Raw genomic sequence first — 16,144 nt, 5'->3', positions numbered from 1 at the left:
TTGGGGGTGGCAGGTCAGCCGTGTAGAGTGTGTAAAGGGTTGGTGAGAGACAAGAGCCCTGAGGCACGCCGCTCGATAGTGAGAATTCTTCTCCAAAATGTTCTTGCATCTTGATTTTGGCTCTGCGGTCCATAATGAAGTTGCACAGCAGGCGCGTCAGATTTTCGGGTAGCCCCAGTTGTATGATCGTATACTGCAGCCCTGCTTGCCAAACTTTGTCAAACGCTTTGCTGACGTCCCTCAGTACTATATTGCACTGCAGGCGGCCAGTCATGGCATTGGCGATCTGCTCGTAGGCCTGAGCTATGGCGGTGGATGTGCCTTTGTACTGGCGGAAGCCGAACTGGCGGGGATTATGCACGTCTTCGTCCTCCAGATACATCCGCAATCGCTTGTTGACTATTTTTTCGAAGATTTTGGCAGGTACCTCTAGCAGCGATATTGGTCGAAAGTTTTCGACTTTGATTGGAGGCTTCCCTGCCTTTGGTATGAGGCGAACAACGGCAATTTTGAACATCTTAGGGAAGTATCCAGAGGCGAGGCAGGCGTTGCATATATGAGCAAGCTTCTCTATCATGTTGTCGGGGAGTTGAGCCAGGATCTTCTTGTTAATGTGACTTTGACCAGGTGATTTGTTTTAAAACCCTTTTATGACGGCTGACACATCTGCAGGGGCTATGCGCTCCGTCAGGTAGTTTCCGTCAACCAGTCTAGTGAAGTCAGCCCGTGGGAGCGGCTGGAGCAGGTGCTGATGGTCCTGCAACTGACCTAAAATGTCCTCCTCAAACTCCCTGTGGAAGCCCTCGTTCTCCTGTTCACTAATGGTAAAGATCTTTCGTAAATATCGCCGATGTAGTTGTTCTTGGTTTTCTTCCTCGAATATTTTTACGTTGTTTTGGTCGAGCAGGTAAGGGACCGTGCTAGAGGTGGAACCCATCAGTCGCTTGATCCCTTTCCAGAAGGCAGCAGAATCGCGGAAATTGTTGGCTGCCTCCCACACCAAGGCGGCCCACTTTTGTTCATGTAGACGTTTGCTCTCGTGCTGGATGTCCGTCTGTAGCTCTCGGTACCGGTCTCTCAGCTCCTGCGTCCACCCACGGATACTGGCTAGCTGTCTCACGTGAGCGTACTGGACACTGAGCTGCCTCAGCTGGAGACTAGTGTGAGGATGGGGAATGGTCCTGTAACTGGTGGTCGGGATGTTGTTGTCCATCTCCGTCTTCACATCCTTATACCATTGTTCGACGAGTTGACGGTTCTGGGCAAACACAAGAAATTCACTCTGCCACGTTTGTAGAGTGATACGGTATATATAATTTGTAATAAAAGTTTAAAGTCCTGCTATAATAGGCGAGATAACTTTATTTCTCTAGAAACAGGACCGCCATTTGCAATGACGTCATTAGTTTCAAACACCGCTGGGCTGCAGTCGTAGGTAGTAGAAAGGATGGCCTCTTCAGACCCCAAATTCCACGTTCAGGTAAGTTTTAAGGTTTTTTTTTTATGGTCAAGTCATGGATATTTCGTACGTGAAAAAATGTGCCGTGAAGAGCAACTTCAAACATAGGTTGGATGGAAGTATGAGGGATAGGAGTTGGGTGTAAAATTTACACCCAACTCCTATCCCCCATTTACACTGTATATAGGACTGCCCAGTATACAATATATGACCCGCTGCAGTTTCCTCCATTCTTATGTTCTTTTGGACATAAAAAACTCCCATGTTCACACCAGGTCAGCTGTCATGTACTCTTACCTGGTAGACTTTCTCTTTTTTTTTCAGTGCATTTACATAGTATTTTTTTTTTTTTAGACGGAGATACGAGTAAATTTAGAAGTAATGACATTGTCTAGACTTTGTTTTGATAATGCCTGACACTGGCTAAACACGACAACTTAGTGCTGTTATTGTTTTGGTGATTCACTAATGAACCACTGGGATATATCGTCATTTATATTAATTAATGGGCAAAATTTTACTTTAACTGCCATAAGTATTTGGATGTTTCGATTCGAGATAGGCTATATTGGGTAAATTTTAAGTTTTGGTCATCCCTGTACTTAGACATGCAGACTGTTTTTTTTCTGATGGTTTGCGATGTGTTATGAACGATTTAGACCTTCATTTCTATCGGAAATCACTAGTTTTGAGACACTACACCCCCCCCCTACCGATGTATGTTAAGCTAACCTTATAACTCATCATACCCTAAACTAACCTAACCTATGATCTGTATTTTCTTATGTCATCGAAAAATGTTTTGCTACAGAAATCCTGCAGACGTAATGTGTCTTATTAATTAAAGTACTTAATCCCACAGTTAAAATCTTAAGGTTTCCCAGATGACCAAAACCAAAATAACTGTGTTGTACAATAAAGCACAATTAATTATCTAATAATATTTATTTACTGAGCCGATCAGCCTAGAAGGTTGGACAACTACAGCTGGCTGACTCCTGCTGGGAAGTTTGCCCCCAACCAGTGACGTCACAACCAATCACAGAGCTTTTCGCAGTCACGTAACTTTTGAGCAGCTTTAACCCTTATTGTTTACACTTTTTGGCCTAATTTATTTTCAGATATTACCATAGTGAATTCGTCCATTCTTGCCACAAGAAATTCATACTCAAGCCTCAGATACTTACACCGAAGGGTATTATTGCGTTTTCACACCACACATTCCTACCATTAATCTATTATCATATTCGAATAAGACGTCTAATTATAAGATAATTTTCATCTATTACATTACCGGCGAAAATGTATAATCATCACGCTCATGCGTTCCCGTACACGCCACGCGGCCAATCAAAAGCGGTTTTTTTTTTTTTGCAACCAATGAAAATTATTTTTGGTTTAATTTGCGGTATTTTTGGCCCAATCAAAATCTATTTTTATTTTGGGTCTTTCATATTTCCAAATTCATATTCATTTACGACCATTGAAGTCTGTGATGGATGTCACTTAAATTATATGGAGCTGATTGTGAGTTTGGGGGAAAAAAACGAAGAAACTGTAGCAGTTTTTCGATCGCATGTTCTCCCGACCTCACTAAAGTGTCACAGGTGCAAGACTGATGTAAATGTCGCAAAAACCAACATATGTGGCGTTGTCCTAACTCATCCCTTATCCCAAAGACAAAGAAGAGACGGCAATAAGGTAAGAAATAGGTGATTCCATCATATGGTGAGTCATTTAGGTTAGGTTAGGTTTGGTTTGGTTTTTGTTTATCTAGTGTTTTTTGGTGTATTTTTTCCGTTTAGCCATTATCTTTTTTTTTCGGAAAACGTCCCACGAAAAAAAAATCGATAAAGTAAAACCGGCCAATTTCCGCCGGAAATGAAGGTCATATTCGGTCTAAACACACACAAATACACTAGAAAAATACATTTTTGACTTCCTAACAGTGTGGTGCGTTTATGCAAATTTACCCACCGAATTTCGAAAGCAAAGATCAGCTTGATTATTATCCCAAAGTTGCGTTGTGCGACTGTTGTAATTTTGTTTTATGTAACGTCAATGGACTAGTTATATTTTTCGTGTAATGTCAGTAAGCTTGAGATTTTTTTAGGTTTCATGTACCAGAGCATAAAGTTGTGGGTGATTAAGGTTGAAAATATTAAAGGGAATAAAAAAGATGTCAGTGGCAACGTTTGAAATAAACTAAACTTGCACCATACCTGTCAGGCGCCGCGCACAGCACAGGCAGCTACAAAACTGATCGAAGCGTACACTGCGCCTGCGCAAGCTGGCCGACTTTTGTTTTCCATCCTGAGCGATTCCTCTCAGACTTGTCAAAGACGCAAAATTTAGCGGTAGCTATTGAATTTATTGACCGAAAAGGCCACAATGTGTCTACGATTCATCACAAACATTCAACAGATTGCCGACAAATTAATTGTCAAATTTGCCGACGTATCCGTAGTATAACGCACCCTTTTGAATGTATGCATGTAAAAATATACACTTGAACAAAATACAGAGAATCTTTATAAAGCCTTACATAGAGAGCATAATCATTTTCTGACAACTAATCTGGACTGCTGGATAAATTCGCTAGATTTATCGGGTAAGGTAGTAGGTAGTAGGCAGCTTATCAAACAGGGACGTATATTGTTACCTAGGAAGATTTTGGAAGCATAATGTGTTGTCTAATGATTAGACAACATTAGACTCTAATGGTAGACCCTGCTGCCATATGGCATCACAAAAATTGTGACCAAGTCCCAGGTTACTGATCTGACATTCTGCCTCATTTACACACCTCGATTATGCTGTTCAGTTCTGGTGCCCTTTTTATAGAAAGGATAATCAATTCACTGGAGTCGGCGCAGCGAAGAATGACGAAAATGATTCCGGGACTTAGAAACCCTCCATATCAAGATAGATTAAAGAAACTAAACTTGCATTCCCTAGAAAGACGAAGAGTGCGGGGAGATATGATAAAAGTATTTAAGTGGGTAAAAGGAATCAATAAAGGAGATATAGATAAAGTTCTTATAATATCCGAGCAGGATAGGACTCGTAGCAACGGATTTAAGTTGGATAATTTTAGGTTTAGGAGGGAGATAGGAAGAAACTGGTTTACAAATTGGGTGGTAGACGATTGGAACAAGCTTAGCAACTTTGTAGTAAGTGCTGGGACGCTGGAAAGTTTTAAAAGGAAGCTAGATAGATTCATGGACGATAGAGAGTGGTTGTAACTCTCGACAGGAGCTGCCATGCACAGGCCAACCGGCCTATTGCAGACTCCTTATTTTCTTATGTTCTAAATTGCAGGGCCTCAATTGTTTTCTCTTACTATTGACAACAACATACATAATGTATATCGTTTCTCAGTCTCGATTTATTTTTTCGATTTTGTATTTATTTATGGTTATTATTATTAATTGTTGTTATAATTTTTTTTTCTATTTTTATTAATTACACTAGTTGACAAGGGTTCGGTAACATGGATCAAATACGCTGCACTTTATTCATTTTGGGGTGCTGATTTCAAATATGGTAATAAAAATGTCATTCACGTAACATTTTTATGATATATGTGTACGTATATGTATTGTAGGATTATAAGATACGCACTTGTGTTGGTAGAGATATAGTAAATGCAAGGTTAGCAATACTGAACAGCAAGTGGGAGGAAATGCTGTCCCTAACCTCACTCTAGTCGTGTACACAGTTGTGACTACATTTGCTGTGGCCGAAATTCTTTCGGTTAGCGTCTCCCGGTGCGAAATCGGCGATTAACTACCGTTACTTCTGGCTCCGCCACGCCGGATATCTGCGACCCCTGTTTGCTTCCCAGCATACCTGCGTGCCGGCGCGACATCTAGTCGGCTCCTTACCCCTTATTCTGCACACGGCGGCCAAAGAGAGAAGAGTTTGTTCCAGGAAAAAGCAACGTTAAATATACTCCCTTGGTAGACCCAAACGATGTACTTCTACCTCCTTTACACATCAAGTTGGGACTAATGAAGAATTTTGTGATGGCTATAGACAAACAAGGTGATGGGTTCGTGTACCTAAGGGGAAAATTACCACAGTTCAGCTCAGTCAAAGCGGGTATCTTTATTGGCCCACAGATAAGAAAGTTTCTTCGTGATGACTGCTTTGAAAGCAAACTGAATGAAACTGAGCGAGCTGCATAGAAATCCTTCACATTTGTAGTCAAGGGATTTCTTGGACACAAGAAGGAAGAAAACTACTGCCAACTTGCAGAGGAACTCTTAAAAAAATAAAAAAATCTAGGATGCAGGATGTCCCTGAAAATCCACCTCCTACACTCACACTTGGACTTTTTCCTGAGAATCTGGGGGCTGCTGGTGATGAACAGGGAGAGCGATTTCATCAGGACATTAGACGTATGGAGGAAAGGTACCAGGGTAGAGGGGATCCTGCCATGATGGAGGACTATTGCTGGTTGTTACAATCGGAGGACAATACAACACATAAAAGGATGACATAAAATAACAAATGGCCATACAGTGGCTAATTTAATACTTTATGTGTATTATTATGATTGTTTTCATTCTTTGTTGAATTTTAGTGTGATGACGTGGAAAAGGTAACAGGAAAAAGAGTATTTTTCAGTTTTTGTATTTGTAAGATTAATTTTTTTGTATAACAAATAAACTATACGTATCAGAGAATTTTTATTACCAGATTTGAAATAGGCACCTCAAAATTACCAAAAGGAAGCTGCTCTGAACCATGTTACGGATTTTTTTTTAATTTGTTGCCTAGTATTATTATTAATTATTATTATTATTATTATTATTATTATTATTATTATTATTATTATTATTATTATTATTATTATTATTATTACTATTATTATTATTATTATTATTACATTTTCTCCCTCCTGGCCCTGATGTGGGTCAGTTGCCTGTGCTCGGGTGGGCTAATCCCCGTAAAAAAAAAATGGCAGCACTGACATTATTTCCAGCAAACGACAAAAGCTCTGATTTCTGTCCAAGACCTGTGTAATTCACGTTCTGTTATACCGCTGGACCGCCTATTCACGGTTGATGATTCCAAGTTGATCTTGACATTAATCCACATTGATCTTGACAGTAATAGTAGGGTGAATTATTGCACATTCCTGACTAAACTTTGCATACCAACGTCTGAAAAAACAAATAAATAATATATTAAATTTATGGAGGGCGGGAGGCCGCTGGTTGGGCCTGCTGGTTTAGTGGCTAGTGAACACCCACAAACCCTCCCCGTCGAGTAATCCGCCACTTTTATACAGTATAATAATGATAGAAACTACAGGCAGAAAATATTACAGTATTCCATTCTTATCAAAATTTTCAGTGTTGCTTTTATAAACCAATTTATAGTTGCTAGATAAAACTTTATAAAATATTTGTGCTATGAATGAAGTCTTCTTGAAGGTAGATCAATAAAGGTCACTAACCTGCGACTGTCATCTCAGTGTTGTTACCTCTTGATATATTTCATTCTGGTTTTATGAATGGTCTTCTTGATCTGCCTTTGTAAACCATTTTCTATTCATGTCGGCCCTTTTCTGCACTTATCTATCAATATGCTAAACGCTGTCTACATGCATAAGTCATTGTTTTATCCATGTTAACTCTACTCATAGGTGTATGGAACTGGTAACTTTTGGGGTGCAAGCAAGTTTGCCCGGAAAAAAAAAACACCATGGGTGACAGGTACAAGTCTTTTCAGCTGAATGTAATCGTTCGTGTAGTAGTAGTTTGAATAAAGTAAAAATCGTCTTCTCGTTAAAACAGTTTAATGAAATCAAAATTATCAAATGAAAGTAAGAAGGATTCATTGTTGTTACAGTGTATAAAAAAACGATTCAAAATTTATTGATTTTAAACTGAGTTTAAGTATACACAAAACTTGGTCTAATAAGACAGCTAATACTGAATCCAAGTAAGAGAAAAACATATTCAGTATAATAAGGATGATTTTCACTATGAACACATGGTAAGTGAACTGAAGCTTATACATACAAGTTTGGGTAACAGTAGGACTGTCGGAAATTGATACCATGGGCCATTCTAGAAGAAATATTTTCTTCTGCCTTTCCTCCTTCCAAACGTGTAAATAATCTGTTGCATCTAAGAACTAATTGCCTGGCTTGTGAAAGAATGCTCAATATTTATTATGGCAATGCTACTTAGCCGGTCTTACCTCATTGTATTTCGCAAGTAAGTCTTAAGTCTCCTTAAGGTACAGAAAGAATGTTCAGCTGAGCATTATGGTGCAGGAATTGTGGCAAGAGTACAAGCAATTTTGTAAAATACTGGCATCACTTCATGAAGCTCATTCCGATACATTGCAGAAACAACACTTGTTGCAGTCTTCATCTCTGAACAAGTGGCCCTGATGTCAGTCAAGCAAATTTTGTAAACTTTCTTTCAGTTTCCAGTATATCTCTGTCGACACTAGTAGTTTGCAATCACATCAAAGCTTTTTTCCTCAGTATTTTCATTCAGAACCACGTCGCCTAGTCCACAGAGAACATCTTGATCATTCACATCAAATCTTCACCTCATTTCAGCGATAAATTTTTCCAGACTTGGATAATAAGCTGTCACACGGGAGCGATTTTTTTTTAATTTTGTGATGGAGGGGCACTGCTTCCTACAGATTCACCAACAAAGACCTGGAGTTTTCGAGATGGCTTCTTGAATCTTGGCACCCTTGCCTCCTTGAATGAAAAATGTGTCACTGATGCATTCATTGATGCTGTCTCTGATGTTCTCCACTGTCTCCCATGTTTCATCAAAGCTCTCTTCATTTTTTATGTTCCTAAACAAACTTATTGCTGATTCTGCTGTTTTCCTAGCAGATATCACATAAATTTTCTTCCCTTGCAAATATGCACTAAGAGTACTTGTAGTCAATAGTATTTTCTTGGGTAATACCAAGCCAAACACAAAATCAAAGCTGCACATTGCATTCAACAAAGCGTTACAGTCAGCATAAGTTTTTGGGTCATGATCATCTGACAATTTCAGTAGTACCTTGATAATTCTGGGCATCTGCTCAATCACTGCTTTAACTACTTCCCAACGACAAGACCGTCTTGTAACACTCTGAGATTTAAGCATCCTGATGAAGTGCTCACCATCTATCTCTATATCAGTAAACATGGTATGACGTTTAGGACTTGCTTCCAAAAGGTTATATAAACACTGAACAGTCCCAAGTGCATTACGGAGTGGTTCAATCTCACATAAAGAATATTGAATTGCCAAGTTGAGCAACTGTCCATTACAATGGATATAAATCATCTTTGGTGAACATTCCTTCATTCGTGCAGCAAGACCTCTGGTTACACCACTCATGTGTGAGGCACCATCAAAGCCTGCACCAATTGTCATCTAACTTTAATTTTCCCAAAACGTCCTTAACAAGCTCATGCAAGACCTTCCCTCCAGTGAAGAAAACTGCATAGAACCCATCAAATGGTTCTTTGGTTATGCCTTCATGCACTTCTTAGAAACATTTCTACTTGTTCTGTTCTACTAATGTCCGAGGTTTCATAAACAATAATGGAGACTTAGTTGCCTTCTCTTGCCTCAGCTGTAATCACTATGATAACCAGTTTTGCTATATGTCCAGTAACTCGTTTTTAATGTCTGGTGATGTCCGCTGAGTATGTGCATGGAGTTGAATTTTAAGTTTGTCTGCAATCCAAGATATGTCTTTACAGCGAAGATGCAATAATGCTGGGAAATTTCCTCGGTTAACATCAGAAATATCTGCCGACTCCTCCTTTCATCGTGTCCACGTTGTGCAATATTCTGTTGTGCAGTGAAGAGGAGGCCTTTTAAATATTCTCGATTTTGCAGCACCTGCTCTTTGTGCGCGCGATAATTAATCCGTATTGTCATGGCTAGAAACTGACTGTGACTTTGAATGTTTTTTTAGTCGTTCAGCCTTCTTCCAATTTTCAAATCAAAAGGCATAATTGTTCATGAATGTTTTACAGGGAAAACATTCACCATAACCTTTTTCTATTTCATAACTCAGCCAAGAATATATTTTGTACAAGTCTGGATTGAAATCCCTAAATATAGTCTCCTTTCCAAACTTCTTTGGGTTATACTTACTGGTTGATTTGGCCCGATTGCAGCTTCAAAGGAGTCTGGAATTTTTTTTTTTTTTGCTGGAGATAGTGGGGAGGCTGCCCATTCATCCTCTTCATCATCAGTCTCATCAGATTCATCTCTGTTCTCACAACATGAAAGCGCTGAATTATCACTCTTATCCTTAGACACGCCCAAGTCAAATTTTGGCGATGAAGCAGCATCATTTGTTGGACTGTCAGTGGCTGTACTAGTTCCTGGTAAATCAAAGAGCGACAGCTCACCAATATCATTGGTACGTGTTTGAGAACTTGAATCATCATTTTGGCCAGTGATATTGCCACTTCGATGCACAACAGCTGAATCAAAAGTAGGTTGCTGTAATGAGAATTCTCTCAGTAGACTTTGTGTTTTATCGTGTAAGGCAATGAACTTTACTTTCTTTCCCTGGTACCGGAGCTTTGCATGTTTTTCTTGTAGTCATAATCACTTTCTTTACCACACTCAGTGCATGTAACGCGATGGTGGTAAGGTCGTTTGCATGACTGGTCAGGTCTTGCTGTTGTTATCATGTCAGGATCTGAAAAAGCTTCAAAATGCCCAAATACTATACTGTAATACGAATAAGCATAAAAATAAGTAATATGAATAAGCATAAAAATTAGGTGTTTTCCATTCATTTCTCTCTCTACCACATGCTTGGTATAGCATAAAGAACTACCTTCTGCAGCAGTTTATGCTACGTAATTTTTTTACATATGTAGTAATGAAAAAGGTGCAATCTTTTGGCTATAATAACATGTACGGCTATGTCACCTGTTTTTGTACACTCATCACAGTTATCTAATACTGAAATTTAAGTGGAAATCCTTCTAATAATGGTTTGGAAATGTGTTCTCATTCCTTCTGATCAAGATCAAGAATTGCTGCTTAAGCTAGTGGTCTGGACGGCAAAATTTAGGTTCATCACACAAGTTCCTTTGATGTTGATAGCCTACCTCTTCAATTTTCATCGTAAACTAGCACCAGTCAATATGCAGATAATGCAGTACCTTACCTTCAGATTCCTTCGTGATTTATCATCAATATACACTACAAATACAAAGTGAAAATCAACCTCAAACCCCGAAAAATAAAAATCATCTATGCCGGGCATGGCTTGTTTACCAGACACCATTTGCCAGCTGAAGGCAGTCTTGGCAGCTGTTTCTCCTGCTCCAGTGTAGAAGCTGCTACAGTGAAACGTTTCGACACCAAGTACATTCGCTTCTTTAAATTTGTTGTTAGTTTATTAAAAACAAATATTTAATTTAGATTTATATTTTTTGCATTATATTTATTAAAAATCTAAACATTTTGTTAGTTATAAAAAAATTTGAATTCATTTTTTTTACTTGTTTGGAAAATTTAAACTAATGAAATGAGAACGTAATATTAACAGAAGTAAATAATATAGGTAGTAATTTATAATTTATTGTTTACTGGACTTTTTCCGAACTTTCTTGAGATTTCTGCCTCGAAAAATTTGTCCTTATTAACGTTTGGAGGGGCTTTTGCCCCCCCACCCTGCCCCATCCCCCTCCCGCCTCCTACGTTTATGTCTCTACTGTTGTGTATCCATGTCTTACAGTGTTCCATTTCTCCTCATCAGAAATATTAGTTGCCCTACTAAGTTACTTCTTCTCTGCGGCAGAAACTTCGGTGCGCGGTGCGCTAAATGTTGCCGCAGCATTGGTGCAGCTGACTGGGTGCGGCGAGCGCGGGACCGTGTCTACCATCTCGCCTGCTTCGCGTGTGACGCCTGCAAGCGGCAACTCAGCACAGGTGAAGAGTTTGCTCTACACGACAACCGTGTCCTCTGTAAACAACACTACCTAGAATCCATCGAGGGTGGCGCTACCAGCAATGACGGTGAGTATCGAAGCATGTGGGAGCCAGGGACAGATGTACAGAAACAGAGAACTAGACCCGTCTCTAGTTGAACTAGGCAAGGGCTACATCTTCAGCTATCTTAAATTTCGGTTTGCTAGCAGATTTCCCAGCGGTGCTCTCACCTCCCCTTCACAGATCCACAACCTGCTGTTCATAAAATCAACTCTATGAATAACGAGTAGCTGCTCTCATCTTCCTTTCATGGAATCTCTCAAATTGTAACAGATGTAAGACTTCTTAGTGATAATATTACACTAGACGATGACGTCGAAACTATGTATTGAGCTTCTATGAAACAAAGAAAACTTTAACTCAAGAAATCGTAATCTCCTTGCATATACTTTCCTTTTTTTCTCGTTTCGTACCCAGGCTGAACCAGATACTTTTTAAGGGATAAATAATCACAAGATTCGCTGAGAACTAAAGTAAAACAACTTTACAGATAATTTTTTCTCCTGTCCGGTATACTTTTGTCATGAATGCGATGTTGTTGTTTCCTCCGTATTAGTTTTACTCGCAGTATTCATGAAATAACAGTCCTTCAGTTCCAGGATATAGGGAATTGCCCCCCTTCCCTGCCCTTTTCGCCTCCAACCGCCACTTGACCCTCCCGTATCAGAGGGATGCCCCTACACCAACACACTGCACCAACCTGACAGACAGTATGGTGTATTCCTCCCCTCGCCCCTCACACCTTCACACGTATTATTGATCCCTGGCCTACAGGGGCTGGAGCTCCTCGTCTTCACTCCCACCTACGCACCTAACTTTTGCTCCCCTTCCTTTCTATTTCCTGGGACGGCGATCGATGCCTCTTCCTCAACAGCTAGGGCTTTATAGGACTGTTCTGTGGCGACCTGTGGTGTAATGATCAGCATGCTTTCCTCGCAAGTGAGTAGTCCCGGCTTCGATCCCCGGGCAGGATGAGATTATGGGCACGTTTCTTTTTACGCTATTTGCCTCTGTCTATACCCAGCACAACAACAATTGGGAACCTGGATGTTAATCGATTTACGGGTCGTGTTCCGGGGTAATGGTTAGCCAGTGCAGTTGGCGAGTTGTCCGGTCTTCTCGGACTCTTTCTTGACACTGGGTCAAGCAACTCGTTAACTTAAGGTGTGGTTGTTGTGCTGGCGACAGCCTCTACACCTTCAACAAATTCCCGCCAAGGTGGCCTATAGGGCAGCCGTCCTCGAACACGAGTAGCAACCATTATAGCGCCGTTGTGGCTTTTTTATATACTTCATGCTGTTCCGTTTGTCTGTTTTAACTAAGTGGACAAAACGGTGTACATCATTATTGAAGAAAATGTATTTTTAAATTGTTGGCATGCAATCAGGGAAACTCTAATAAGTACACACCTAAACCATGAAGCAAGGCCACAAGACCCTTTCATACCAAGTTTTCAACGATATCCAATGGTTTCCTACTTGACTAAACGATTATAGAGAATCAACTTTCCACAAGTCAACTCGAGACAGCATCCCCTAACTCTTCTGTACCAACAGGAGGTTAAAGGAGCCAAAGAACCAAGTTTCAAGTGTAAGATCAAATATTGTATATCCCTATAGTTAACCCTGCTGTCGCATCCCTTAGACTATATTATAATATATCTAACTTCACTTGTTGTTTTAACTTATCTGTCGTCACTCTTGCTTATGATCTCAAGTGCTGTAGTCTCATATCTATCAACGACTATATTAAGGTCTCATGTTTACAATAGTTCTCCATAAATTACCTCCTAAAATCTCCTCCTACTTTAAAGTTGACCACACAAACTGATGCGTATGTCTTAAAATTGTTGTTAGTATTCGCCCGACCATGAAAAGTTATAATAAAAAATCCCTAACATCGTTTTTCATTATATATATATATTTTAGAAACTTGTCTTTGTCATTGACGCCCTTGAAGAAAATGTTTTGCACCATTGAAAGTTTTTTGATTGTATGAGCGTTCACTGCTGGATGCTTGGCACATTATCATGATGCCTCATCTTGGCTCTGGAAGATGAATGCAAATACTGTACTGTATAGTGTTTCTCTATGAATATATAAACAAACAGATGATATAAATATTTTTACAGAATTTTAGAGTGAAACCTTGTTTAGATATTTTAGGTGTACTGTACGCATTATGATAAGAAAATGTGTAAGCGCCTTAGTTGTATAATTATTTACGTGATTTGAAATTCATACTTTCAGTAGACATCTTTGCAGTTATTGGTTGGTAACGTTAGCGAGCTGGGCTTCTCGTTCCAGAGAACACGGACGGAGAGGGAAGCCAACGCAAGAGCAAACGAGTACGGACGACTTTCACGGACGAGCAGCTTCAGGTCCTACAGGCGAATTTCCAGATCGATTCCAACCCCGACAGTCAGGATCTGGAACGTATCGCACAGCTGACGGGCTTGAGCAAAAGGGTCACCCAAGTATGGTTCCAGAATTCTCGGGCGCGGCAGAAGAAGCACATGTCCTCCAAGAAGCACCAGCAAGGTAGGGAAAGATAACTTATGCAGTGATTAAGGAAATTATGGTATATGGACTAATTCTCATGAAACATTATACTTGCTACATAAAACACTACCGGACAATCTGCCACTGAACAAACACCCACTGAAGGAAACATTATCCAACTTGTCAGAGGAAGTTATTGGAGACCAACCACTACACTGTCTCCAACAGCTCTTGAACTACGACTGCTGTATGGTGGCCGCCAAGCTAAACAAAGAAACATACTATAAACAAAACATAAACAGGGCAATTACAAACAAAATTATTGCATAATTGGAAATGTGGAAATAATCATATAATCCAAAAATATTTTTATTATTCTAATATGGAAAATACAAAAATTACAGTGTAATAAAGCATACGTCTGCAATATTATTACTATTATTAATTAGAACTTAAACTATAAACTATTTTTTGCATTTTTTTATCATTATTCAATGGTGAAAACAGCCCGAGAACGTTTAGAGTGGAGGCCTGTGGTCGCCAACCCTCAGATATGAGGACGGTTCTCTGACTGAATGGCGAAAATAAAGTTCGCATTACAGTACAGTATGTTCAATTCCATGAACTATTGTAGCAAAACCTAGTCTATGATTTCCATTATGACTGAGTAAAGCAGCGGTTAAAAAATTCTGCACTTGCTTACTCGGCAGAGGGCGAGACTAGCTGCTGGTACTTGATACAGTATACGTACAGTATAAGAACATAAGAACATAAGAACATAAGAAAGTGGGATACTGCAGGAGGCCGACTGGCCCATACAGGGCAGATCCCTTTCACACCCATCCCAGCACTTCCATGTGCCTATCCAACTTCGTCTTGAAGCTCCCTAGCGTCCCCGATCCTACTATAGCACTCGGTAGCCTATTCCACATATCCACAACTCTATTACCAAACCAGTGCTTGCCACCAACACTCTTGGCCGCGCGTCATCTATCCTGACCGATGACAGGTTTTGCGGAAAATAAAACAATACTACGTTATCAGAACTCAGAATTAATTATAACAAATATCCTTTTTTTATAACGTTGAGAGTAATACAGTAATAATAAATAATAACAAAATTTTGTGCATGAATATTAATGGATTGTATTATTAATTTGCTACCGTGTTATTAGTAGTAATTATTATTATAAGCAGTTTCATCTTCTTTAACTGAGACTTTACTCGAGTGATTTTCAAAAGACCCACCGAGCGGCACATCATCAGTACAGACGCCCGGCTCCCACACTCCCATAGCTCTATTGTCCGCTATTATGTCATCCCTCGCGTCCAACAGTCTTCTGGGAGTAAACGTAAAATAAATGGGAAGTTGTTGCCTCTGTGATTTTATATTTAAAGAATAAGATGAAAAATTACAGAAGTTTGGTTTGTGAGCGGGCTAGACGTGTGACGACCAATCAGATATAGTATACGTAATAGAAATGGAGTTTATTAATATATAAGAAAGATAGAAGTACTGTAATAGCAAGTCCGAAGGTTAAACTGATACCCTGTTGCCGTATGCACAAACAACTCGTTACCAATGGCGAGCGACGGCTTCTATTTGGCAGATTTGCTCACCAATAAGAGCCGCGATCGCGACAAAATGGACAAAGTTACAACTCGCCTTGAACACTGTAAACACAGAATGATAGTTCGAAATTCCTAGGTTCTAAACTCATTGGTTTTACAGTATTACCTAAATGATATGGGTAATATCAGATATTACTTAAGTAATATTACCAAGGAACAAATTGCGAGAGATGGTGACATTTCACTTCTTGTGAACGAAATATTTGTAAATGCAAAATTCCATACTTCCCTCTCACCTGCACCAGGTTGGTTTTGAACGGTGATTATGTTCTCATTGGTTAGCGAATAAGCCAATCAGATTCTGTCGCTTGCCACTATCTACCTGCTGTCGTCTCTGTGTGACTAGAGAAGAGAGTACAGTGCCAGATAAAGGAAAAGGAAGAACGAAAAGAAACTCTGAAGAGAATGAAAAATATTGTATAGATTTCAAAATTAGGCATTGCACATCACCAAATTCGAGATAACTCAGTGTTCAGGTGATTATTTGGAAAACCTGTGACAATAATATTCACAGCTTCAACCCTTATTTAAAACAAACTTGAAAACTG

The 16,144-nt window shown here is 39.6% G+C and overlaps 1 protein-coding gene across 1 annotated transcript in view; it reads left to right on the top strand.

Annotated features, from left to right (window-relative positions):
* LOC121855498 (LIM/homeobox protein Awh-like) overlaps positions 1-16,144 on the top strand; it is a 94,076-nt gene that overhangs the window by 59,423 nt on the left and 18,509 nt on the right. The window contains exons 4-5 of the mRNA XM_042350508.1: positions 11,273-11,490; positions 13,770-14,003. Coding sequence (XP_042206442.1) covers positions 11,273-11,490; positions 13,770-14,003 — 452 coding nt within the window. The remainder of the gene's footprint in view (positions 1-11,272; positions 11,491-13,769; positions 14,004-16,144) is intronic.

The sequence above is a fragment of the Homarus americanus genome, unplaced genomic scaffold (assembly GCF_018991925.1).
Source record: "Homarus americanus isolate GMGI-L3 unplaced genomic scaffold, GMGI_Hamer_2.0 scaffold51859, whole genome shotgun sequence".
NCBI lineage: Eukaryota > Metazoa > Arthropoda > Malacostraca > Decapoda > Nephropidae > Homarus > Homarus americanus.
The sequence above is the reverse complement of the archived record's forward strand: the minus strand, read 5'-3'. Positions and strand labels throughout refer to the sequence as shown.